This window comes from Culex pipiens, chromosome 2 (assembly GCF_016801865.2).
Source record: "Culex pipiens pallens isolate TS chromosome 2, TS_CPP_V2, whole genome shotgun sequence".
Lineage (NCBI taxonomy): Eukaryota > Metazoa > Arthropoda > Insecta > Diptera > Culicidae > Culex > Culex pipiens.
In genome coordinates, this window is record NC_068938.1 from 177,626,748 (window position 1) to 177,652,412 (window position 25,665).

The 25,665-nt window shown below is 35.6% G+C and overlaps 3 protein-coding genes across 3 annotated transcripts; 2 read left to right on the forward strand and 1 right to left on the reverse strand.

Annotated features, from left to right (window-relative positions):
- The first annotated feature begins 12,476 nt into the window (after positions 1–12,476).
- LOC120429268 (perlucin-like) lies at positions 12,477–13,034 on the forward strand. The gene has a single exon (XM_039594485.1). The coding sequence runs from the start codon at positions 12,477–12,479 to the stop codon at positions 12,990–12,992; it is 516 nt and encodes a 171-aa protein (XP_039450419.1). The 3' UTR covers positions 12,993–13,034.
- Positions 13,035–13,069: 35 nt separating this feature from the next.
- Positions 13,070–13,784, forward strand: LOC128092928 (uncharacterized). The gene is made up of 2 exons (XM_052708125.1): positions 13,070–13,579; positions 13,647–13,784. The coding sequence occupies exons 1-2, from the start codon at positions 13,132–13,134 to the stop codon at positions 13,697–13,699; spliced, it is 501 nt and encodes a 166-aa protein (XP_052564085.1). The 5' UTR covers positions 13,070–13,131; the 3' UTR covers positions 13,700–13,784.
- An 18-nt stretch (positions 13,785–13,802) lies between these two features.
- On the reverse strand, positions 13,803–15,104 carry LOC120429267 (hatching enzyme 1.2-like). The gene is made up of 2 exons (XM_039594484.2): positions 14,679–15,104; positions 13,803–14,618 (listed from the first exon to the last, which is right to left on the reverse strand). Exons 1-2 carry the CDS (start codon positions 14,971–14,973, stop codon positions 13,888–13,890), a joined length of 1,026 nt encoding a protein of 341 aa, XP_039450418.1. The 5' UTR covers positions 14,974–15,104; the 3' UTR covers positions 13,803–13,887.
- Positions 15,105–25,665: the final 10,561 nt, after the last annotated feature.

The window sequence follows — 25,665 nt, forward strand, 5'->3', positions numbered from 1 at the left end:
ACAAAAGAACTAAATTTAAATAATTACCACCTTGACCATTTTTTTAGGCATCCAAATTTTCAAGAAATGTTGAATTTTGAAGATCAAAAGTATCGAAAAAAAATTCTGATCGATTTGATGTCTTCAGCAAAAATAAAATTCTGAAAAAAGTCACATCTTATAAACAAAAAAACGCTTTTGTCGTTCAATTATTAAAGTTTCGCAAATAATCGAAGGAATTTAGATAAATTAAAAAATACAGCATTGACAATTTACCCCAGCTAACTATTTCGTATGCTGTTAACGAGCGCTGCCGCTGTTCGGTGGCTGCCCGTTTTAAGTATTTGGCCAAAGTGAGATATTGAACCTTGACTTTTTAAGGCCAGGTGATTAAATCGGAATGAAAGGAAAGCCAAACAACTGACTGCTGCCGTTTTGGCGAATAAACAAATTTGATAGAGCACTTGCCGTGTCAAGGTTCGAGCCTTCGCTAAAATTATGATAATTATTTAAATTTGGCTTCTTTTTATCTCATCAAATCAACTGGCACTTCTCCACCGCTCAAATGCAAAACTTGTACCGCTCACAAAGAATTCCACGAAAAAGACACGCTGCGAAACATGGTGCTAATTGTAGCTGAAAGATCCGGGCGATATCGCCATCATCGTTGATCATCAACAACTAACATGCATGTAATCGCATGAAGAGAGTGAGTGTGTTCCGCGTATCGCGAACGGGATCTCTGGAACAAATCTGCAAACTCACCTGGAACCGAGACAGCATCGCGGCCATCGTGTCCGTACAAGCGAATAAATTTTGATTAACATGACACCTCACACGGGATTGTGTGTCGAGTTGGTTGGTCGGACGTACAGGGTGACGGGAGTCGGGATTTGTGCAAGTTAGAGGAGAAATGTAACGAATCTCGTGAATCAGAGATGGTGTTGCCCGAGAGCAACAATACACTCACTATCAGAATAGTAAAATATTTATAACTTTAGATCCAGCATTGAAACAAAAATTAATGAGAATATTTTCAAAACAGCGCCCAACAAAATAAAAAAATGATCTTATCAAATCCAATCAACAAAAGAATGCACAGTGGTCCAGATCGCAAAATAAAGTGGAAAATGGATTATCCGAAAAATTGTGAAGTTATGGTGCTTTAGTGTCTTCAGAAAAGTTGTTGCAAATGAAAAAGAGCAAGTTTTGATTAGGGTGATTTTGAAAATCTAACTTTTCAGGAATATTTAGGGGAATTTTTTCGTCTTCTAGAAAGATTTTGGGCTTGTCAATCCAAGCATCTTTAACGACCATAACCACCATAATTTTTTCTCGTAATCTACGCCTTTTACGACCAAATTTGGAGGAAGCATCTCAACCAAACTTAAAGAATCAGTTTTAATGTAGCAATTAAGGATAAAGTTTAAGAGAAAAGTGATTTTCGGATTACTTTTTGAACTCTCAAAAACAAACATTTTTATTTTTTTGACAAGTCTTTTTGAACATCAGGGTCAAAAGTTACAGCCCTTTGAAGGTAAGAAATGCAAATTTAAAACTTAAATAACTCAAAAAGGCACTGGCCAAATTTTAAGCGCCAGGTTGCATTCGAAAGAGGAAATCTAACACTACAAACTCTGAAAAACGAACCCTAACGAAATTAGAAAATTATTCAACTACAGTTCAGACTAGATTATCCGGTGTCTAGCTTATCTGAAGTTTCGATTATCCGAAGTTCGATTATCCGAAGGTTTATATGGGACTTCGGATAAGCGAATCACGAACAAATTCTTTTTTTTGTTTTTTCTTTTCTTTTTCTTGGTTTGAACATCAAATTCGAGTTCTGCGACCCCATTTTGGTCAAATTTGAATAGTTGATTGCCTAATAAATGCATATTTCGCAATGCAGATCCGGACATAGTTTACATACATTTAAGTGAGATCCGGTTTCAAAAAAGTACATAAATATCACTTAAGTGGTTATAACTTGAGACAGGGTTGCTAGTTTTTCAATGTTTTGGATTCGTTTGAAAGGTCTTTTGATAATCTAACCAACGATGGGTCGAATGGTGGATCCGGACATAGTTTACATACATTTAAGTGAGATCCGGCTTCCAAAAAGTTAATCAATATCACTTAAGGGGCCATATCTCGGGACAGGGTTGCCAGATCTTCAATGTTCGTTGGAAAGGTCTTTTGATAATCTAACTAACGATGGGTCGGATGATGGACCCGGACATAGTTTACATACATTTAAGAGAGATCCGGCTTCCAAAAAGTACATCAATATCACTTAAGTGGCCATATCTCGAGACAGGGTTGCCAGATCTTCAATGTTCTGGACTCGTTGGAAAGGTCTTTTGATAACCTAACCAACGATGGATCGAATGGTGGATCCGGACATAGTTTACATACATTTAAGTGAGATCCGGCTTCCAAAAAGTTCATCAATATCACTTAAGGGGCCATATCTCGAGACAGGGTTGCCAGATCTTCAATGTTTTAGACTCGTTGGAAAGGTCTTTTGATAATCTAACTAACGATGGGTCGGATGATGGACCCGGACATAGTTTACATACATTTAAGAGAGATCCGGCTTCCAAAAAGTACATCAATATCACTTAAGTGGCCATATCTCGAGACAGGGTTGCCAGATCTTCAATGTTTTAGACTCGTTGGAAAGGTCTTTTGATAATCTAACTAACGATGGGTCGGATGATGGACCCGGACATAGTTTACATACATTTAAGTGAGATCCGGCTTCCAAAAAGTTCATCAATATCACTTAAGGGGCCATATCTCGAGACAGGGTTGCCAGATCTTCAATGTTCTGGACTTGTTGGAAGGGTCTTTTGATAACCTAACCAACGATGGGTCGAATGGTGGATCCGGACATATTTTACATACATTTAAGTGAGATTTGGATATATGTGAAAACACATTTTTATACATAACTTTTGAACTATTATCGAAACTTCAATCTTTATAAAACTCGATCTATGGGACCTTAAACCAAGTCGAATGCAACAAGTTCGGGTCAAATCTGTTAAGCCAGTGCCGAGAAACATGAGCTAGTTTGTTGGTCACATACATACATACACACACACATACACACAGACATTTGTTCAGTTTTCGATTCTGAGTCGATATGTATACATGAAGGTGGGTCTACGACGTTTTTATACAAAGTTCATTTTTAGAGCAGTATTATAGTCTTACCTCAGTGAGGAAGGCAAAAATAAAAGGGTAAAAATATTCCTCATAAGCGAATATAAGCTTTCTAAAAAATATTTATATTTTTATTGATTTTTTTTTTAATTGAATTGTATTTAAAAAATGATTTTAAAGATTCAAAATTCAAAACGTTCTTGTTAATCTAATCTGAACTAACAAAAACGCAGCCAGTTCCTGTTAAATATTTTAAGATAAACTTATCCTGCCATAAAATTAACTTGATTCACATCCATTTTGAAGTCATATTTAAAAAAAATGTACCAAGGTTGTTAACGATAACATTATCGGGGCGAATACGATAACCTATCAAAATTTCTATAGTTTTTTCTGCGAAAACCTTATCGCCGATAATATTATCGATATTATCGTGGGTTAAACCCATTATTAAAATCATTTTAAATCGACCTAATTCAACCATATCATGATAAATTTTCAATGCTTTCACTAAGAAATAAAATACGTTTCACTAATATTTAAAATATGTACTCAAAATTCTTCACAAAATACCGATTTTTTTCGAAATAACTAGATTTTCAAAATTTGCAATAGAGTATCCAACGAAGCAAAATTGTGTATGCTTTTTTTCACTTTATGTTACCTTTTTGAAAAAAAAAATCACAAGATACAATATTTTTCTAAAACACTCAAATTTTCAAAATTGGCAATATGGGTAGTAAACGAAGCGTTTTTTTTCTGCTTCATCACTTTATTAGAGTTTTTTTTGTAAAATGCTAATATTTTCACAAAATACTGTATTTTTTCTAAAATACTCGAGTTTTTTAAATTTGCAATATCAAACAACGCAAAATTGTGTATGAAGCGTACACAATTTGTTTGCATGAAGCATACAAAATTTCGCTATGTATTTTCGAAAAAATACGGTAATTTGTCTTTTTTTTGTATTTTCCAAAAAAAAACTCCAATAAATTGAAAATGCACACTCAATTTCAATTCGTTTGATACCGATGTGTAAATTATGAAAATTTTAGTATTTTCTTAAAAAATACGGTATTTCGTGAAAATTTTAGTATTTTACAAAGAAACTTTAATGAAGTGAAAAAATACAACATTTGATATCCATAATGCAAATTTAAAATATTTGGTATTTAACAAATTTAGATTTTTTTTTTAAATTTCGGCATTTTGTAAAAAATTTAGAACTTAAAAAAACCATAAAAAAAGCATACAAAATTTCGCTTCGTTTAATACCCTTATTGCAAATAATGAAAATTTGAGTATTTTCGCAAAAATACGGTATTTTGAAAAAATAGTATTTTACGAAATTACTTTAATAAAGTGAAAAAAAGCATAAAAAATTTCGCATTGTTTAATTCCCATAGTGCAAATTATGAAAATTAGATTATTTTCGAAATCAAATCGGTATTTTGGAACAATTTTGAGTACATATTTATACTTACAAACTTACTACAGTTTCTAAAAATATAGTCTAAGTGAATGCATTGAAAATTCAACAGGATACGGTTGAATTATTAGATTTTAAAAAGATTTTAGAAATGAGTTATCTCCCATCATCCATCTTATCGCCGATAGGATTATCGAAATAACGATAACGATAACGATAGATTATCGTTATCGCCCCGACGATAACAATAACCATTATCATTATCGTCAGACGATAATATTATCATCGATATTTTTTATCGATTAACAACCTTGATTTGTACCAGCCACAATTTAACATAATTAATTGCATTTACCTTGATGTGAAGCTTTTCTTTTGATCTTTTGATTGGTCCAATTGTAATTTTTTTACGTTTTATATCATGTTTAAAAAATAAACATTGACCTTGGAATTCCACTATTTCGGAACACGTTAACTTACGGATGTAAACCAACTTTGATTTTCTCCAGTACATATTTTTACAAAAAAAAATGCCACACATTGGAACCAATGAAATTCAAGCGTTGTGTTTTAATCAAGGGACTGATATTTTTTGAGAAAATAACAGTTAAGTTCAGATGTTCTACAATTTTGGGAGGACAATAACATCCCATAATTATGGAACAGGCAATTTGGAAGCAATGTTTTGCTGCTCTGGATAAAATGTTCTTGAAATGCGGTTTTTTGTTCATTAAATTCTACGTTTACTAAAAAAATCCCAAAAATAGTAGGGTGGACGTAACTTTTCAACCAACTCCTAAACTTTATGAAAATTTTTGGTTGGATGTTTGATTTGTTTTAAAAATGTATTTTTTGGGTCAATTTTGACTGTTATTTTCACAAACTTTTTTTTATATTTTATGTAAAAATTAGTTTGCAGATATTTTTGTTATGTATTATATTATAAGGCTATCGTTCCACAGTCAAATGTGCAAAAAGCAAAAAAAATAAGAAGTGGCCGTATAAACATGAAAAAACTAGGAAAAGGTTTAATAATCTAAATGTTATTAGAAACAATTATAAGCTTAACAAGATAAATGCAAATAAAAATACAAAACAATCAAACAAAAATAAATGAAACAAGAGAAATAAAGATTTTTTTTTCAAAACTAGAATCAATGAAACTGAAAAAAATAAAATTAAAAATCTTCGTCCACTTTAACAAAAAAAATCTACAAAGCAAAGACATGGAAATCAACCTCCGGGAGAAAAACTATTTTCCAATCCGAACCGATGTTACACTCTGGACACTGCTGCCTTTCTCTTTCGCACAAAAAAAGAAACTTGTCCAAACTTTTGTGACAGACGAAATTCTCCACTACGCTCCACTCAGCCGCTGGACCATCTTCCACTCGGGATGGGTCCTTTCTTCGCAGCCCAAGAAAGAAGCTCCAGATTGTCAAATCCTCCGGAGAAAACTTTCAATTTATTGACATGGATTTCTGTCCAAAGTCTTCTGGGGGGGTAAAAGTTGCAGCCCGTTTCTAGCTGAGGGAAGCGACCAAAACTTTCTCCGGGTACTATTTATTGACGAAATTCAATTATAAATTTTGTTTTACATTCTATCCTTTTCCCTCTCGGATGGACCCTTCTCCTTCGTTACTGGAAAGGAATCGATCCGAAAAGCTCACGTGCAATCTGCCCTCACCCACCCACTTGAACCAGGAAAATGCGCATCCTAACGAACGCTGGCAGATCGAAAGCCATCGCAAGGGTTTTCCTGCACGAAGGAAAAGTTTTCCCCGACGGATTTTGATTCCGAGTTGCAACTCATGGCCACCAGCAGCAGCAGCTCTTCGCTCTCAAATGGAGCGCAATCATTTGTGAGGTGCAAGTTTTACCTTGTTGGAGCGTTCCTTTTTTCTGTGTTGAATGTCAACTTTTGGAAAAAATAATCCAACTGCTCACTCCAGATTCCGACTTCGATAAAGTTATTGGAAAAGTGGGTTTGCCTGAATGTTGGAAATTTTGCTTTCGATGTACGGGCGAGATTAATCCCTGAATAATGGAGATAGATTGATTGCGCGGAAGAATACTTGTGCGCTGTTTGGTGGAAAAGTTTTGCTATTAGCATTTTTGAATAAAGGAAAGTTCTTTCTGAGCTATTGCAAAAATGATTTCGATTGGAGTTCTCCATCTTGACGTAAAATGTCTCAATATATCCACGTGATTCAATCCACCATCTTTATAGTAATCACTTTAATCGTTGCATTATTCAGCCCCATAATAAAGCATCATTCTAGTAATTGAATATCTCCAAACCCCTGCTCAAATGATCCTACAAGATTGTATACGCAGCAATCTCCAACAACAACGGTAGCATATGTCCACGGATCGTCCCACCACACATCTGGCTTGCCTTCAAGAGGACACAAAAGAACACAACACGTCAAGAACATCGAGGGGTTGTCCTTCCTGTCAGTCAGTGTTCTGATTACGGGGTCCCCAAAAAAAAACAACAACAACACATTTCTACCATCATATCAGAGCTCGGAGAAGACGATGCCGGTCGCATTCTTCGCCGGGACGCATTATTAGCCACATGTAGCACAGGCTCTTCCGAAAGCACCTGACCATCGCTGGCTGAGGTTCGGTCCTTGAGGCTTTCTTCCGTGTAATACGCCGGAGCCAATAAAAATATTCATAAAAGTATTAAAAGCAGCTTTGTACGGAGCTCGGCCGATACGGGCCGGCAAGGCTGGGTAGAACTAGGGAGTCTGTTCAGGACAAGCAACACAACTCAATTCTGAAGAACTGTTTTGTTAACTACCTTCAATTTTTGAACCTTTTCACTTCCTGTCAACACTAGAGGCTCCCTAGGAAAACCCCCCCTCTCACACAAAAGCTTCAAAGGAAAAGACCCCCGGTTGGACGGTGCCAGACGAGGACCTGGAGCGGCGCGACCACATCATCTTGGCCAGAAGGTACCACACGCTGATGTGCTACTACTCCTTCAGCAGTACACCTCACTTCACTTGGTTGTGACCAAGTTGCGCTTTCGGGGGGAGACCTGCCCGTATGATTAAGCGTATTATTATGGGAGGTAATTACAGACATTACTCCTTTATGAATCTACCTCCACCTCAACCCCGCACACCGAGGTTCTCGCTTCTTCCGAAGCAGCAGCAGCTTTTTTTTCGGGTGAAGAGACGTTTAAGGTGGGCATTACGACATTCTCTCGGTTGGGTCGGGAAGTTGCGGAGGATGGCTTGAAAGGTGTGCGTTGCGCTACTGCTGGCTCTTAGGTGGAACTGACAGAGGTCTTCAATCTTTGCTTAAAGATTTTAGTGAAATCAATTGAAAATGAAGATTTTTAATTTTTTACTATTTTAAAAACTTGATTTCTTTCAGAAACAACACATTTTTTTATTTCATTTGATTCGTTCATGCAAATCTCTATTCAATATTTGAGCAAATATTGAAAAAAAATCATGGTTCAACAATCAGAATTGCATTGTTTTGTTTTGGCAAAGTGATTGGTGTTTAAATACTTTTAGGAATAAAATAGCTAATCTCTTTAAAAGATAGGCAATTCTTATAATAATGTATTCTATTTAAAAATAATTGTCAAACATAATTTTTCGATAAAGTTACCATTTCAGAAACATATTTTTTTTAAACAAATTGTCCTCTTTCAATCTCATTTAACTAACGAAATTTTATAAAATGACCCCTTCTCACTAAATATTTATTTTATACCATATATAAAAAAGTGACTTTCGCGATATTTTTCTAAATTTGAAAAAATAAAAAAAAATCTTAGTTTGGTTAAAATCGCAGAAAAAAATTTTACATGAAAAACAAATTTTGTAGGTGTAAATTTAGAATGTGCAATATTACTTCTTTTATGATGTAATTTTACCTCAATTTAGACTGAAAAAGTTACATTACACGAGAAAGTGGTAAAATTACACATTTTTTCTGAAATAAAAGATGTACCCCTTCCCAGATGTATTATTACTATGTTATTTTTTTACTGTGACTAGTGTTATGCTTCACTGGTCCAATAAATCTACAATCCTGTTTAAATTATTTCGTTTAAGCGCTTAAAAATATAAAATTAGAATTTAGTTAGAATTTCTTCTTTTTTTAAATTGTTTGTTTGAATCAGGGGTGAACAAAGTACACAGAAAAAAATAATGTAAATTTGGAAGCTGTAATTTTGGAAGGTTGAATATTACCTCTTTTATGATGTAATTTTACCTCACTTTAGACTAAAAAAGTGACATTACACCAGAAAAGTGGTAAAATTACACATTTCCTGAGGTAAAATTACACCTTTTTTCTGACATAAAAGATGTACTCCTTCCCAGATGTAATATTACCATGATTTTTTTTTTCTGTGTATGGGTGGCGAGTCAAACGTGGCCCACGAGGTGATTTTTGTGGCCCGCGGACCCATTTTAGATGATCATGTAAAATGTTCCTTTGACCCATCTGTAAAATTGTTTTATATTTATATATTTTTTAACTAAACTAATGATTTATCCGAATTCTTGACTATACGACACAAATATTTAGCTAATTAATCTATTTCATTCAAACAATTTGAAAAAAGTAAATTTTGCAAATTTGCAATTCGTCAAACATATTTTAAAATAAGTTTGAAACATACAAATTTGACTGAAGCATAACATTGTAAAGATATGATAAATAGTAAATCATGTTAATTTGAAAGTCAAAACGCATCATTTTCTTATAGACTGAGCTTTAATCATATTTTGCACTTAGCAAAACTCCTACCTCAGGATTCGATCTCGTGACATTAAGATTACAAATCATAGTGACTTTTATCTAATTCAGGTTGATTAAAATTGGTTGAAATTGGAGAGATAATTGAAGAAATTTTTTTCGCAACGATTTGTCATCATAAGTTTGCCCTTTATAAAGAAATAAAATTACGCCCTTACATAATTTTTTTAAACCCATTTCAAATATTTTTTTTTCAAAATTATTAAAAATTTAATTGAAAACACAAGTGCATTGAAAAAACGTTTCTTTTTCATTTTCATTATATTTGTGAAATTAACATTGCCGTTAGACACATATTTGCAGTTGCCTAACCAAATTCCAATTTTTGGTATGACATGAAAAACGCAATAGAAAGTTTATGGATAATATGTTTTTGCTTTATTTAGATTTGTTAATTTGAATTGATATTTTTCATTATTTGCATTTAAAAAAAAAACAGTTAGCAAAAAAAAACAGTTGTCTAAAAATGTAGTTTACTTCAACTGGTTGATGTTTTAATATTTTAAGAGGAAATCTTTTTTTTTTTAATATAATCAATTTTCCACATTCGGCCCGCAAGCTCATATTAGCTTCAAATTTGGCCCGCCATTTCAAAACTTTGGAAACTCCTGCTTTAAATTCATAAATGATTATGAAAAATAAAGAGTTTAATTATAAAATGAAGCGAAAAAATGGAAACATTTTTTTTACAATATGCTAATGTAATAATGTAAATGTAAAAAAGACTTAAATAACTTTCATAAGAATAGGATTGAGATTTACAGGATAACAAGAAAACTTCAAAAATAAAAAATGATTAAAAATTACCAAACTCGTGATTTTACCATAAAACACTTTTTATTATAATTACGACAACTCGTAAAAGGTGTAAAAAAGTGTCTGAATACAAATTATATTTCAGTTAAACAAGTTACGAGTCAGCAAGAACTAAAAAATAACAAAAAAATAAATTAAACGTTACGAAAAATTGTACAGTTAAAGCATTGAAAATGGCAGTTTTACACTTTTATATTAAAAAATATTAAGGCATATAATTTAAACTAAATATTTTCATTAAGACAGATCGCATTCGATTAGGTTCAGGGTCAATGTATGGGTCAATGTATAAATTGTGAAAAGTTTTGATAAGAATTTCAAAAGTCAACTAGAATTTGTGAGTTTGAATCAGATTTTGGATATTTTAGGATTTTTTAGGTTTTAGTTGCCAAATCTCGAAAAAAATAAAAATTAATGCAAGAAATGTTAATTTTTTTTCATACGTGTTGTTTAAGCCATGGCACATATTTTTCAAAGTTTATGTCTCTGAGTTTATCTAAGAAATTTCCAGTACGTCAAAAAGGTTCAGATTAGGTAAAGTGAGAAGAGAGATACAATTTTATCAGCAAAATTAGTTTACAAATATTTATTTGCCTCTTATTGCACTGAATGCATGTCATAATCATCCGAAAGTGGTACAATTTCAGAGTGCAGTAATGATTTAATGTTTGCCTACTCGATAATTTTTTTGTAGCTTCAGCTTCATTGCAACTGAAAGTTCTGTCAGTCTTAGCTTCCAGTAGCAGTTTTGATGACGATGAAACAAGCGAGAATTAGCAAAGCAAAGGCAGTTTGAAAACTCAACGCAAAAAAAAACACAGAACCTGTAGAATGGATTAAATAAGAAGAAAGATGCAAGAGACAACTTAAACGTTATTAATTTAATTGTGCCAAGGGAGAAACATCAAAGCAGAATTATTTTCGCGATATTAACAAACTGGCAAGTTATATGTTAAGGAAGGTTATGTAAAATGATTTTTTTTTTAAAAAGAAGATGAATAATCTTCTATTTTTACGAATTATAAGTATTGTAGAAAAAGCAATTATATATAGAGCAATTCCAGCTCAAATCAGGTATTTTCTGGTACTTATATCTGTAAGCCCTTACATCCAATTGAAATGCTGTCAAAGACAAACTTATGGGAAATTGAACGAGCTTTTCGTTAAAAATATTCACGAGACTGAAAAGCCAAGTCTGTCATATAGAAATTGCGAAAAACCACCAAAAAACCTGTTTTTTCAACATTTTTATTTTTAAAACCGCTGTATCTTCCCAAGGATTGGACTTAGGACCATGGTCAATATGAAGACTTTTATGTAAAATTGTCTGGAGAATCGATTGCCACTACCGGTTTTTGAAAATTTTGACGTTTAGAGCACTTTTCAAAAAAACAGTTTCAGTAAATGATTTTTGTATTTTTTTAGGAGAGACATACCATCCTGCATTTTTCGTCAGTCTTTTGGTAACATTTTAGGCTAATTGAACGAAAAAAAATCGTGACATCACCTTTAAATTTAAGTTTTAGACTTAACAATCAAAAAATCTCATAGATGTGGCGTGTATTTTTGTTTCAGTGTATTTTTTTCAGAAAGCCCGTCCAATTTCCTACAAGTTTGTCTTTGACCACTTTTTGATACGACGCAACGGCTTCGAGATACAGTAATTTTTAAATTACAAAATACAAAAATATTTAAATACCTTACGCCCTTCTCAAATGTTATTTTCGAGTACTATTGGCTCCATATACACAAAAATGGCTTATATAGGCCTAGGATAACATGTCTACAAAGTTTCATTGAAATCGGAGAGGGTCGGGTACAAAAGTACCAGAAAAATACCTGATTTGAGCTGGAATTGCTCTATATTCTTTATTTCTTTTTTTGTGAAGAAATAATTGTATTTTGCATTAACAGGTTTCAAGTCAGCCGCCATTATCATTTCGATTGATTATTTACTTACATTTTGTAATTCTTAAGAAAAATCTCAATTTAGGAATGATTTACATCACGAAAAAAAACTTCAAAAATAAGTTTTAAAATCATTAAATTAAATAATTGATAAGTGGTTGCTAATACTCTTCAAACATATTAAGAATTACGACTGTGTTAGGTAAGTGCACTTCATTTCTGAAGTGCACTTTCAATTGGTCACATCCGATTTAAGTACTGATTGATTTAAGAAGTGTGCCGGTAAATCAAGAATAGCACTGATACTTAAGCAGACCATCAATGGTGCCAACAAAAACGACTATAAAATGCCCGAATCCTCCAAGCAACATTCAGTACCCTCAAAATGTCTTTCCATGCTATTTCATCAGTTCTGGCTCTAGCTCTGGTAGTCCTGGCTTCATCCAGCTCAGCCGCCAAGAACTCCACACTCGGCATCTCGTCTCGAGCCGGCTTCGCCAACTCGTACCAGCGCTACTTTGTCTACAACGACGAACCGGTGACCTTCTTCGAGGCCTGGCACAAGTGCCGAGCGCACGGACTCCGGCTGGCCTCGGTCCACTCGGCGCTGGATGACGTAAAGCTGATGGTGGCTCTCGCTCAGGAGGACATCAACCAGCGGGGACCGTGGTGGATCGCCGGAACGGATCTTGGGAAGCCGGGAAGCTTCGTGTGGATTACCGGTAATAAGCGGATTGACAGGCGGGCTGGTTATACGAACTTTGCTGCGGGACAACCGGAAAACTTGAGTGGAACTGGGCACTGCTTGGTGGCGGGAGGTGCAGGTGGAACTCAGTGGAACAATGTGGACTGTGGTAGCAAAAGCAGGTACATCTGCGAGCTGGACACGTGTAATTGTTGATGAATAAGATTAAAAATGTTGTTATAAATAAATAAATAAAAACAATTTATCCGTAATTTTTACTTCGATATTGACTCAGCATAGAATTTATTATTCAAAAAGCTTGAACACTGCTGTTTCCTCCAGAATTGAACCAAATATGATAACCGTCGTTACGACTATACGTCCAAGGACCATCAGCCGCGGACGACCCAGGACCAAGTTGACGGTAGTTTCGTTTTGGAGATTGAGTTTTATTATTATTAAACCTGGGATGACTGTTGTCGTCGTCGTCGCCGCCATCGTTCATCAATTCACGTGGCTTCAATCGACGGGAGGGGGTTGGAGTGACCGAATAGGTGGCCATTACTGTCGTACTCCTCCTTTTGTGAGCATGAGGCAGTGCCTTCATTACGTTACCGGCATTAGACGCCTGACGCGGGACGGTTGCATACGAAATTACTTCGGGAGGTTCTCTAAACGTCTCAAGCTCCAGGAAAAGAAGTGGTGCGAGGACAATTGTGAGCACCTGGTGTATTGCATCACACGTGGGAACGAGGGGGAAGGAAGATTCTTACCCATACCGGAGGAAGAACACAAAGTCACAGGTAGTTATTACAACGTGTACCAAAATGAGTGGTTTGTGGCAAATTGTTGATCCCCCTTCCCTTCCAGGTTCAAGTTTGCCTTCGACGTCGTCGTCAATTATGGACGGAGGTTTTAAATGAAAGGTAGCATGAGCAATGACGAGCATGGGGTTGGGAAGTCGAAATTACGGTGAGTGCACTTGCAGTGGGGTATTAAAACACTAAAAAATTAAATTCGTTTAGATGACGTGGTCTTGTACATGATGCACATTTTTTTTTTTAAATTTGATTAGTTGACGTATTAACGAAAATGTAATAAATCGAAGATCTTATCCCCTCAACCTTGCCCACAACTCTTGTTCCATTTTTTCCTTGGCACTCTTGTTCATCTTGCGGAACGTTGGTCTACGCTGCCAGGGCTTTTTCGTCGAGGTGGTCACTTTCGGCCTCGGCGTCGTCGGGATCTCCCTAACCAGTGGTTCCGCTGGTATCCACCTATCAGGCACCGGAAGAGCCTCCTTAGGTGGAGGAGTCCCACAGTACATGATGTTCAGCAGCAGTGCATCGTACTTGGTCAGAGTATCACCCTGGCCAAAGGTGCTGTTCCAGGGCACTTTTGCCACCATCGTTTCCAACTTGCCGGGTTTAACGGAGAATGAGTACCGCGAGTAGTGCATGATGCTTCCGATGTCGTATGGGACGCTGAAGTTGCTGGCCTCGGACGGTTCCACCAGCTGGAAGTTGTAGTAGATTGACGGATCCGGGATCATGTGGTCGTAGATGACGTCAATGTATTGATCCCGATCAAGCCGGGTGTGCTCGTGGAAGAATCCCAAGGCGTGCATCAACTCGTGAATTGGTGTGGTAAGTGCCGTGGCACATCCAGTTTGCAGGTTCACGACGGTTTTCCCGTGACCACGTCCCACGTCAGCCCAGCATCCATAGTCACTGTTGCCGATCGCGGCGTACGATACCTCGTTGGTGCGCTCCTTAAACCTGATGCAGGTGTATCTCTCGAACTCTCGCATTGCTTTCTTAATGATGTTGCGTTCTGTTTTGTCTGCAAACATTGACTCAATTCACAAATAATGATCAAATCACCAAAAAACCACCAACTCACTAAAATTTCCAACCATCTTGTACACCATAGTGGCGTTTGGCCACCGGAAGAAGCTGGTCGTGTCTCCCACCAACCCGTTCCGCAGCTTTGGCATCGGAAGTCGCATGTCACTCTCCACCAGATTCCCGAGCTCCCACGGTTGGACGCCCGTTGAGCGGTCCAAACTACGTATCAACTGGTCCACACCGGGATCGATCGTTCGGTACAGAGCGGTTCCATAGCGGGCCAAACTAGTCGGGGGAAACTTGGCCCGGCAAAGCTGCAAGAACAGTGCCAACACTATCGACACGTACATCTCGGAGGTGTGAACTGGTGAATGGTTCAGCGTCGATTGATGGCATACTGGTGATCCGCAGATGTTTCTCAAGGCCAAGTCAGGGAACAATTGGGCTATTGTGCCTTTGGAGGAGTTACAACGCCATTTTGGACAGCTGAAATTTGTGTTAAGAGCTCAATTGTTTTCAACAGTTGAAAACAACAATATTTAACGGGCTTCAGTGATTCCCCATCACATTTCCAAACTGTCACAAATTCTGCATTGCATCAATACCATAAAATTAAGGAAGAAATTTTATCACTCCACATCGATAACTATTTTAACGACATCCGGTGCCCGAACTCCACACTGAAGAAGAACTCTGTGAAAACTTGCCGCACACGGCGGGAAAAACTCACTTCCTTTTTCACACTTGCCATTTTCTTCCAGTCTTCAGTCTTCAGTGCAGTGCAGGTCTGGATTTAATGGCTTCCTCATTTGGCTCAGTTTTAGTCCGCGCGTTCGACTGAATGGATATATCGCCGGGGTTTTTCCTACTCTCAATTGCTCGATGGTGGCGGCGCACAGGGAAAAGTCATAAAATATGAAATAAATTCTGCGCGTTATGAACGATCGCTTTTCCCCCACATAACGCTCAACGGCTCTTTGTCTCTGGAGTTTTGGAGTGAGAGGTGGGAAAAAATAGAACTGGGTCACCATTACGACACCGGGAGGAAGATATCTTACGATCCGATGATGAGTTTACTATCACCGGCTGAGAAATACTGCATCACTGCAATCGCGAAGGGTGAGATAAAGTTGCACCCACCAGAGAGTGAGCGGAACTTATTATTGATGGAAGAAATGCTATGTGCGAGCAAAATGCTTCCGCTCGACGTGCTGGAATAACTTTGTCTTCCGGACGGATTGCTTCATGTAGTATTTTGTGAGCCTTTTTTATGAGTTTTTACAAGTCTTTTCAACGTTCATTGCACAACAAAAATTAAAAAATGTTTTGTTGATAACCATAAAAAAACGAAGTTGACTTTATAGCTGTCGGCCACCATTGCTAGTACCAACTACTAGTGTCTTCCTTTTTATGTACAAGGACTTCGCCGCCATGGGCTCCTAAGTGTATGAAAGTATGGCACGAAGCGACGGCGCCGAATACCCATATTTACACAAAGAATTTTAGAGCGCTCGCCGCGGGATTCGAACCGGCGACCTCTGGATTATTAGTCCAGTGCACGGTCCGATTGATCCACACGGGCGGGACTCATAACCATAAAGCCACTTGAAATATTTAAGAATCAGGAGAATGAAAATCCTTTTCATTCATACATTTCTGAAAAACAAAAGCAAAAACAAAAACAAAAACAAAAACAAAAACAAAAACAAAAACAAAAACAAAAACAAAAACAAAAACAAAAACAAAAACAAAAACAAAAACAAAAACAAAAACAAAAACAAAAACAAAAACAAAAACAAAAACAAAAACAAAAACAAAAACAAAAACAAAAACAAAAACAAAAACAAAAACAAAAACAAAAACAAAAACAAAAACAAAAACAAAAACAAAAACAAAAACAAAAACAAAAACAAAAACAAAAACAAAAACAAAAACAAAAACAAAAACAAAAACAAAAACAAAAACAAAAACAAAAACAAAAACAAAAACAAAAACAAAAACAAAAACAAAAACAAAAACAAAAACAAAAACAAAAACAAAAACAAAAACAAAAACAAAAACAAAAACAAAAACAAAAACAAAAACAAAAACAAAAACAAAAACAAAAACAAAAACAAAAACAAAAACAAAAACAAAAACAAAAACAAAAACAAAAACAAAAACAAAAACAAAAACAAAAACAAAAACAAAAACAAAAACAAAAACAAAAACAAAAACAAAAACAAAAACAAAAACAAAAACAAAAACAAAAACAAAAACAAAAACAAAAACAAAAACAAAAACAAAAACAAAAACAAAAACAAAAACAAAAACAAAAACAAAAACAAAAACAAAAACAAAAACAAAAACAAAAACAAAAACAAAAACAAAAACAAAAACAAAAACAAAAACAAAAACAAAAACAAAAACAAAAACAAAAACAAAAACAAAAACAAAAACAAAAACAAAAACAAAAACAAAAACAAAAACAAAAACAAAAACAAAAACAAAAACAAAAACAAAAACCAAAACAAAAACAAAAACAAAAACAAAAACAAAAACAAAAACAAAAACAAAAACAAAAACAAAAACAAAAACAAAAACAAAAACAAAAACAAAAACAAAAACAAAAACAAAAACAAAAACAAAAACAAAAACAAAAACAAAAACAAAAACAAAAACAAAAACAAAAACAAAAACAAAAACAAAAACAAAAACAAAAACAAAAACAAAAACAAAAACAAAAACAAAAACAAAAACAAAAACAAAAACAAAAACAAAAACAAAAACAAAAACAAAAACAAAAACAAAAACAAAAACAAAAATGAAAACAAAAAAAAACTGATTAAAATATTCAAGAACAACAAGAACAACAAGAACAACAAGAACAACAAGAACAACAAGAACAACAAGAACGACAAGAACAACAAGAACAACAAGAACAACAAGAATATCAAGAACAACAAGAACATCAAGAACAACAAGAACAAAAAGAACAACAAGAACAACAAGAACAACAAGAACAACAAGAACAACAAGAACAACAAGAACAACAAGAACAACAAGAACAACAAGAACAACAAGAACAACAAGAACATCAAGAACAAAAAGAACAACAAGAACAACAAGAACAACAAGAACAACAAGAACAACAAGAACAACAAGAACAACAAGAACAACAAGAACAACAAGAACAACAAGAACAACAAGAACAACAAGAACAACAAGAACAACAAGAACAACAAGAACAACAAGAACAACAAGAACAACAAGAACAACAAGAACAACAAGAACAACAAGAACAACAAGAACAACAAGAACAACAAGAACAACAAGAACAACAAGAACAACAAGAACAACAAGAACAACAAGAACAACAAGAACAACAAGAACAACAAGAACAACAAGAACAACAAGAACAACAAGAACAACAAGAACAACAAGAACAACAAGAACAACAAGAACAACAAGAACAACAAGAACAACAAGAACGAGAACGAGAACGAGAACGAGAACGAGAACGAGAACGAGAACGAGAACGAGAACGAGAACGAGAACGAGAACGAGAACGAGAACGAGAACGAGAACGAGAACGAGAACGAGAACGAGAACGAGAACGAGAACGAGAACGAGAACGAGAACGAGAACGAGAACAAGAACAAGAACAAGAACAAGAACAAGAACAAGAACAAGAACAAGAACAAGAACAAATTGTCACAAAAAAATGTCACAAATAAATGACACACAAAAATGTCGACAAAATATTGCAAGGTTAATATGAATACATACTTTATTCTTTTTGTTCCACGTCCACGCTGTTTTTTTCAAATTTTTGAAAAATGTGTGTTTAACTAAATTTCTCATTATTGTTTCGAAAAATTCCACTAAACTTAAACAACGCGTCCAACAGCAAGAAGAGACCTCTTTTTTCTGCGTCGAAACTAATTTTGTCGAGTGAGTGCAAGTCCACTTGTTGTAGTAACTGCCTTGAACTAACGCATCATCATCACATCCAGTAGCGCACCTCTGCTCGTCCAACGATGAACTAGGCACAAATGCCACAAAGCAATTCGATTATTTAGCCATCAACACACCAACGGTCAATGCAGTGGAGTTGCTTTTTTGTAACTTTAAGTTTCAATTGTGTGTTTTACTTAAATTTGATGTAACATTTTATTTTTTTTAATATTTCATGTTTTTCTCAGAATTTGAACAGTTTTTTATTTATAAGAGTTCATCGATATTTTTTTACAGTGCTCCCCCAGCAGAATCCCACAACAAAGGTCGTGCGTTAGAGCAGGCACGTTCTGCAACAGTAGCTGCATGCTGCAACAACAGCCATCAACAGAATTACGACGGCCGGCGTCCGCGTCGTCGACGCCACAGGAGCAGATTATGATGATATAATTGGAACCCAACCTGGCCCGGAGTCCGGCCACCTTCGAGGCCCAATTTACGGCCATAGGTGCCAGCGGACCGCTCGCACGGGATAAATTGAAAATTAGTCTATCGTCAGTAGAATTTCAATTAAGATTAATTTAGTTTTGGCGTTTGGCACCGCCAAGTGTGGCGGCGGCGTTAAGGTGAAGTGATGCATTTGAAGCAGCAGCAGGTCGTAAATTTTGATTAAAATTACGATTGAATCACGCACGCTGAAAATGGCAGGCTCTCGGGCTTGAAAACTTAATTGAAAAATGGTGCGGGGTGGGTCGCTTTTGTACTCTACGGCTAATCGATGTCACTGGAACAACAAAACAGGGTCTATTGGAGGGCATTGAAAAGTGTGTCACTTTTTGTCATGAAGAGTACATTCAGTTTTAAAAATTACTACACAAAATTATAAATGGGTTTTTGGTTTTTTAGTTGCCATTAAAACGTTCGAAACTTGCTGAACAGAACTAATATTTAATTTAGATCTGTAAGTTGCAGAGCCAACGCCAAGTGCAAGAGAACGACGCTTCCAGTACAACATGCACAGTCAGTTCTAGGGTTGCCAACTTTCCCCGGTCCCATGTGATTGAAATTTGTGTAATTTTAATTATTGTTGCCCACGTTGGCACCATTCCTCGTGTGTCCACGTGGTTGGCTTGCAGCAACAAACAGGCGCGCTTTCGATATTTAATTGTATTTACCACACTTTACAGCACACTTTCCTCGCAAATATTATGCAGCAATAATTAAATTATTTATAATTTAATATTCCGAATTGTTGCTCTCGCACTATCGTGGCCGGGACTGTTGTCGTTCCGATGATGTCACAAAACAATTATAAACGATTGCGTTTTCGATGATCGTCGGAAAAGCGACTTACCAAACAACACTGCAGAAGAGTTTGGAGGGCGGAGCCAGTACCGGTGAACGTGAAGAGGAAAAGCTCTATCGTCAGGGCGAGCTGGGTGTACTGAATGTAACATGTTAACATCGGCGTAAGTTTGCATTGGTAACCACCGCGTCACCTGTGAATTTTGTCGGGGAAATTTATTTTGGCAGTGTTGCCAGAAAATTTTAATATATTTTGATCACTATTTCTAAAAAAACTGACATTATTTCTTTGATTTTGTTGAAAATGAGTTGCTGAAACTATAAATTGAAGCTCGAAAAAAAAAATGGCATCACTGGCTCGTTGCAATAATGCTGCACTATACTTCCTGGGATGACACGACGACATCGGGTGACAACCGGCGTCGACGACAACGATCACCATAATGCATAAATGTTGTGGACTGCAACCATTATTATGTAAATAACATTTTCCAACAACCGGAGGCCCTCCGCTCTCGGGGGAGTTATAAAAATGTTCTACAACCTTTCTATGGTACTTCTGGACGCCAGAGGTGTTTCATCTTTTCGCAGTGTAGTCATGTTCTCGTAACCTAGAAACTGGAACTATTCGTGGGATTTGTGAGGTTGATTCCAATTTTCGTCAAATTTGCTCTCAATTTTAAATTTTAATTAAGATTGAATTATGCTAGATTTTTTGAATTAGTTTTTTTATAATTTTGAAACGAGCTTTAATTTTTTCCAGTGTTCGTGGTACAAATTCACACCCACGGCCAAGCCCCCCTCAAACGTTCGCATAAAGTTGTTGGACGTTGTAATACACAGTTTGCTGGTATTGTTATTGTCACATCAATGCGCTCTGATGTCACCGGCAGAGCAGCAACGAACTCAGCTTTTGCCTCCTGCAAAATAGACAAAATGTGTAGAGAGAGAGACTGCAGTTTTGGACCTGTAATTCGTCTCCCAAAGTGCAATATATTTTCGTACGTAAACTTGTAATAACAGCCGCTCAAAAACGAGCCGTTTTATGGACATTAGGGTGGTCCAAATCCGAGCTTCATCTGGGCTACCCCTTGAAATCAAAGATTGACCCATCACTAGCCAAAATTTGAGCTCATTCTGACCAGGCCTAAGTAACATTGTAGGCTTTATCTTAGCTGATACAACCGCTATAAATAATCAGCCAAAACCAACATTAAAACCATTTAGTCGTAACTCCCAGAACCCCGTTAAACCTCCATTTCAACCCAAAATGACCTCCGAAAAAGGTTTACCATTTACAAAACCTACATAGAAGTTCAAGGCATTACAACTGACTCCTAACCACCTCCTTAAAGCCTTAATAAAATCTCTGTTAAAACCTATCCAGGAGTTATGGAAAAATGACATTTCATACGTCTTCAAACATCTTCAATGCCAAACAGGTTTTATTCTGGCAAAAAATAAGCCTTCGTCTTTCGGTTGAAATTTTATCGATAAATGTTGGGGAAATAGAGCCAACAAAAATTAACTCGCTTCAGCAAAAAATCTTCTCTTGTAATTTAATAATTTAAATGATTTTATTTATTTGCAATTTTTTGCAAAAAAAAATTCAAATTATTTTTAAACTTCTATGGCTATGCTAACTATGCTAACGATGTCAGAAATATATAATAAATGTGTGTTTTCACACAATTTTTACTCAAATTTATGGTTTTTTTTCTGATTGGTGCGCTGGAAGTGGGGACGCGAAGTCGTGATTATTCAGGTTATTTTTTTGGTGTGCTTTTGTGTCGCTATTCGTATGGAGTGAGTGATTGTGGTAATCGAATAATAGCATCATTGGTGCGCTGGAAGTGTGGACGCGAAGTCGTGATTATTCAGGTTATTTTTTGGTGTGCTTTTGTGTCGCTATTCGTGTGGGGTGAGTGATTGTGGTAATCGAATAATAGCATCATTGGTGCGCTGGAAGTGTGGACGCGAAGTCGTGATTATTCAGGTTATTTTTTTTGTGTGCTTTTGTGTCGCTATTCGTATGGGGTGAGTGATTGTGGTAATCGAATAATAGCATGACTTACTGAATAGTTTGTGTCTTGAGCGTAATTTTCGTTGAGTAATTGGTGTTTTTTGTGATTTTTTTTTGTGATCTTAATTAATTGTTTTGTGATTTTCAAAGCCCTTCCTATATCATCGTTGATCGGAAGGCACGGCGTCGGGTAAATTGTGTATATTTTTTTTCGATTAAGGTTTTATTTTTTATGGTGAAAAAGCCATTTCTATATAATGATCGAAAGACGCACTGACATTTTGGATTAATTAAAAGTGGAGTGAAATAATTGTGTGTGAGTGACTTTGTTTGTTAACCAGAAAGACCTTCCCATAGCATCGTTGCTCAGAAGGCTCGCCGACGGGTTTGTTATGAAAGTCCTCCCCATAGCATCGTAGCTCGGGAGGCATCGAAAAGCCAATACCTTATCCTACTAACCCAAAAAAATAATAATCATGTGATGCTTGAAGGAGATGCTGTGGATTCAACGGTCTCAAGCGGTATCAACAAGTATATAGCGAAAAACTGTGTGCTTGATGAGTCTGCAACTTCAACTATCGGACTAACATTCCTCCCTTTCGTTGAACTGCAGGCTTCTTGGGAGGGCGCCGGTATTGACTAATAAAGTAGGGATCTTCAGAGGTTAAACAGTGAACGGATGGTTGGCTCCCACTGATCATTTTTGATTCATTGTTTAACTTCAGCTGATCCGTCAATAACGGAGTAGCAGCTCATTGGCAGTCAACCATGCTCATGCTCATGCTCAATTTTTACTCAAATTTATGTTTTTTTTCTATTTTTTCTGTCAAGATGACGGTCAATCATATTCAATCAGACCACGCGCGTAGCGCCATATATAAGCATTGCTACTTGCTTGCGTTAAATGCTCTTTCAGGAGCTTATGGTTTTAAGTGAGCTTTTTCCATGCCTAATGGTACTTGACAGCTACAACAGCCTGAGTTTTAAGGAAGCGTGTGATAAAACCGCTTGGCATGGCATTTCCATCTGGGTTGAAAACTCTCTTAAAACTTTAATTAAACCTTTTTGAAAGCCAGTTGGCTTCTTTTTTCACCAGAACCTATTAATTCTTTTGCTTATTGGTTGCGGTGAATGCAGAAATAAAGCTATTAAGCAATCAATGCTACCATAAAACCTCAATAAAACTCGGTGGTGGCTAGTTGGTACAAACATGTTATCCCTCTAATAACTTTTAAGCAATGTTCTGATTTTATTGTAATCGAAAAGTCCCCCAGAGCCTCACACATGAGGTACTGAGGTTTTGCTTACTGAGCATTAATCGAGCTACTTGCTTTATTCGCGGCGAGGTAAACGAAGTTTAGCTTTGTTCGCAGTTTGGGTTACTGTTGTCGGCTATGCTGACGATGTTGGTGGCGTCGATCAATTATGCGGAAAGCAATTTCCGTAACTTATGGTGTCTTCGGGAATGTTTTTCCAAACTAACCCTCTACAACCCAACCCCGCCTTTAAACGGGCTTCGATCTAAAAAATCGCTAAAAATCATTTTTTGCAATTCCGTCGTGAAACTACTTACTTTTCCTTAACGACGAAACAGCCTACTTTTCTGTACCAAAAATAACAGAATCAAATAGTAACCATTTTCAAAACAAATGAAATGGATGCTGAAAAGTGGAACTTTTCAGTACTTGTTAGGAAAAGTTACAATTTTCAACTTTTTTTTTTTTTTGATTTAAACTATTTATTGACTCAATGCATGGACATTTGTCATATGAGCAATTCTCTACAAAAACCGGAAATGGATTTTATTTGTATTTTTTTATTTGGCTCAAACTTTGTGGGGGCCTTCTCTATGACCAAATTAGCTATTTTGTGTCATTGGTTCACCCATACAAGTCTCCATACAATTTTGGCTGCTGTCCATACAAAAATGGTATGTAAATATTCAAACAGCTGTAACTTTTGAGTGATTTTTCTGATCAGTTTGGTGTCTTCGGCAAAGTTGTAGGTATTGTTGAGGACTATTGAGAAAAAAATAGATACACGGAAAAAATGCCAATTTTTATTTAACATTTTTCTCACAAAAAATCAATTTCCCAAAATACGTATTTTTTTATTTTCGAGATTTTTTGATATGTTTTAGGGGACAAAAATCCGCAACTTTTGAGCCATAGAGAAACATGGTCAAAAAATCTGCCGCCGAGTTATGATTTTTTGAAAAAATATAGATTTTTGGAAAAAATCGAAATTTCATGCTAAAACAAATTTGACGTTATTTTTAAATGCAAAATTGAATTTACAATTGAAAAGTACTTTACAGATTTTTGATAAAGAGCTCTGTTTTCAAGATATAGCCACCAAAAGTTTGATTTTTGCGAAATATTTACAGTTTTTCGATTTTTAGAAATAGGGACCATGAGTGACCATTTCTGAAAACATTTTTTTTGAAAAGTTAAGAAAATTTGCTATAAAATTGTCTAAGAGACATTGAAGATTGGACCTCGGGCGCTTTAAGAAAAAGAAACACGAAAATTGAAGTTTTCTAAGTCGCACCCAAACAACTCACCATTCTCTAATGTCGATATTTCAGCAACTAATGGTCCGATTTTCAATGTTAAAATATGAAACATTCGTGAAATTTTCCGATCCTTTCGAAAAAAATATTTTGAAAAAAATTAAATCAAGACTAGCATTTCAAATGGGCGTAATATTCAATGTAAAGCCCTTTTAAAATGTTAGTCTTGACTTAAAAATTTGATCAGAAAATTCACTCAAAAGTTACAGCTGTTTGAATATTTACATACCATTTTTGTATGGACAGCAGCCAAAATTGTATGGAGACTTGTATGGGAGAACCAATGACACAAAATAGCTTATTTGGTCATAGGGAAGGCCCCCACAAAGTTTGTGCCAAATCAAAAAATACAAAAAATAAAAATGGTCGAAATCGGTCGATTTCGTAGAGAGTTGCTCATATAATTCTATTCAAATGGTGTTTTTCGGAATTGCAAAAAACGTTGTATGGAACTCGTTGCAAAACTTGATTTTTTCATCACTTGTCGTATTTATCCAACTCGGTGAACCTATACGTACGACTCGTACTGAAAAAATCCTCTTTTTGCAACTTGTTGCATAAACTACTATTTTCAGTCAAATTTTGATGATCAAAAGCATTGGAAAGAAGAACCCATAAAATTTTAGAAAATTTTAGGGTTGGAAGTTTTACTTGTTTCATTTAATTTTGCCAATGTTTTTAAAAATGTATTTTTTTTAGGGATCAACTTTGGCTGTGTTTTTTACTAACATTTCCTATATTATAGGTAGGTTTTTTCACAATTTAAATGATAATGGTGAAATTCTAGAGCATAAAATATGAAAAACAAGCAAACAATCGGAAAAGTGACTTTAAAAACATGAAAAAGCAAAAAAGGCGAAATGTAATGATAAGAAGTGTAGAACAGGCCAAATACTACCAAAAACAAAGATAAACTTAACAAAATAAATTCTAATTAAAATACTAAAAACAAAATATCAAAAACATAAAACAAGAGAAGTAGGGTTTCTCGTTGAACAAATATTGCTCAAAATAACATCCTGAACAAGGGAAAAATAAAAATTTTCGAAAAAAAAATTGGGCAGTAGAGGGTTGAGTGAAGATCTTAGTTCCGGGAATCAGAAGAATTTGATTGTTTTTGCGCGTTCCGCACGTAAAAAGCTGAAACAGTTGATTTTCTCCATACTTTTTCGCATTCGCATTCGCATTCGCATTCGCATGGAGATG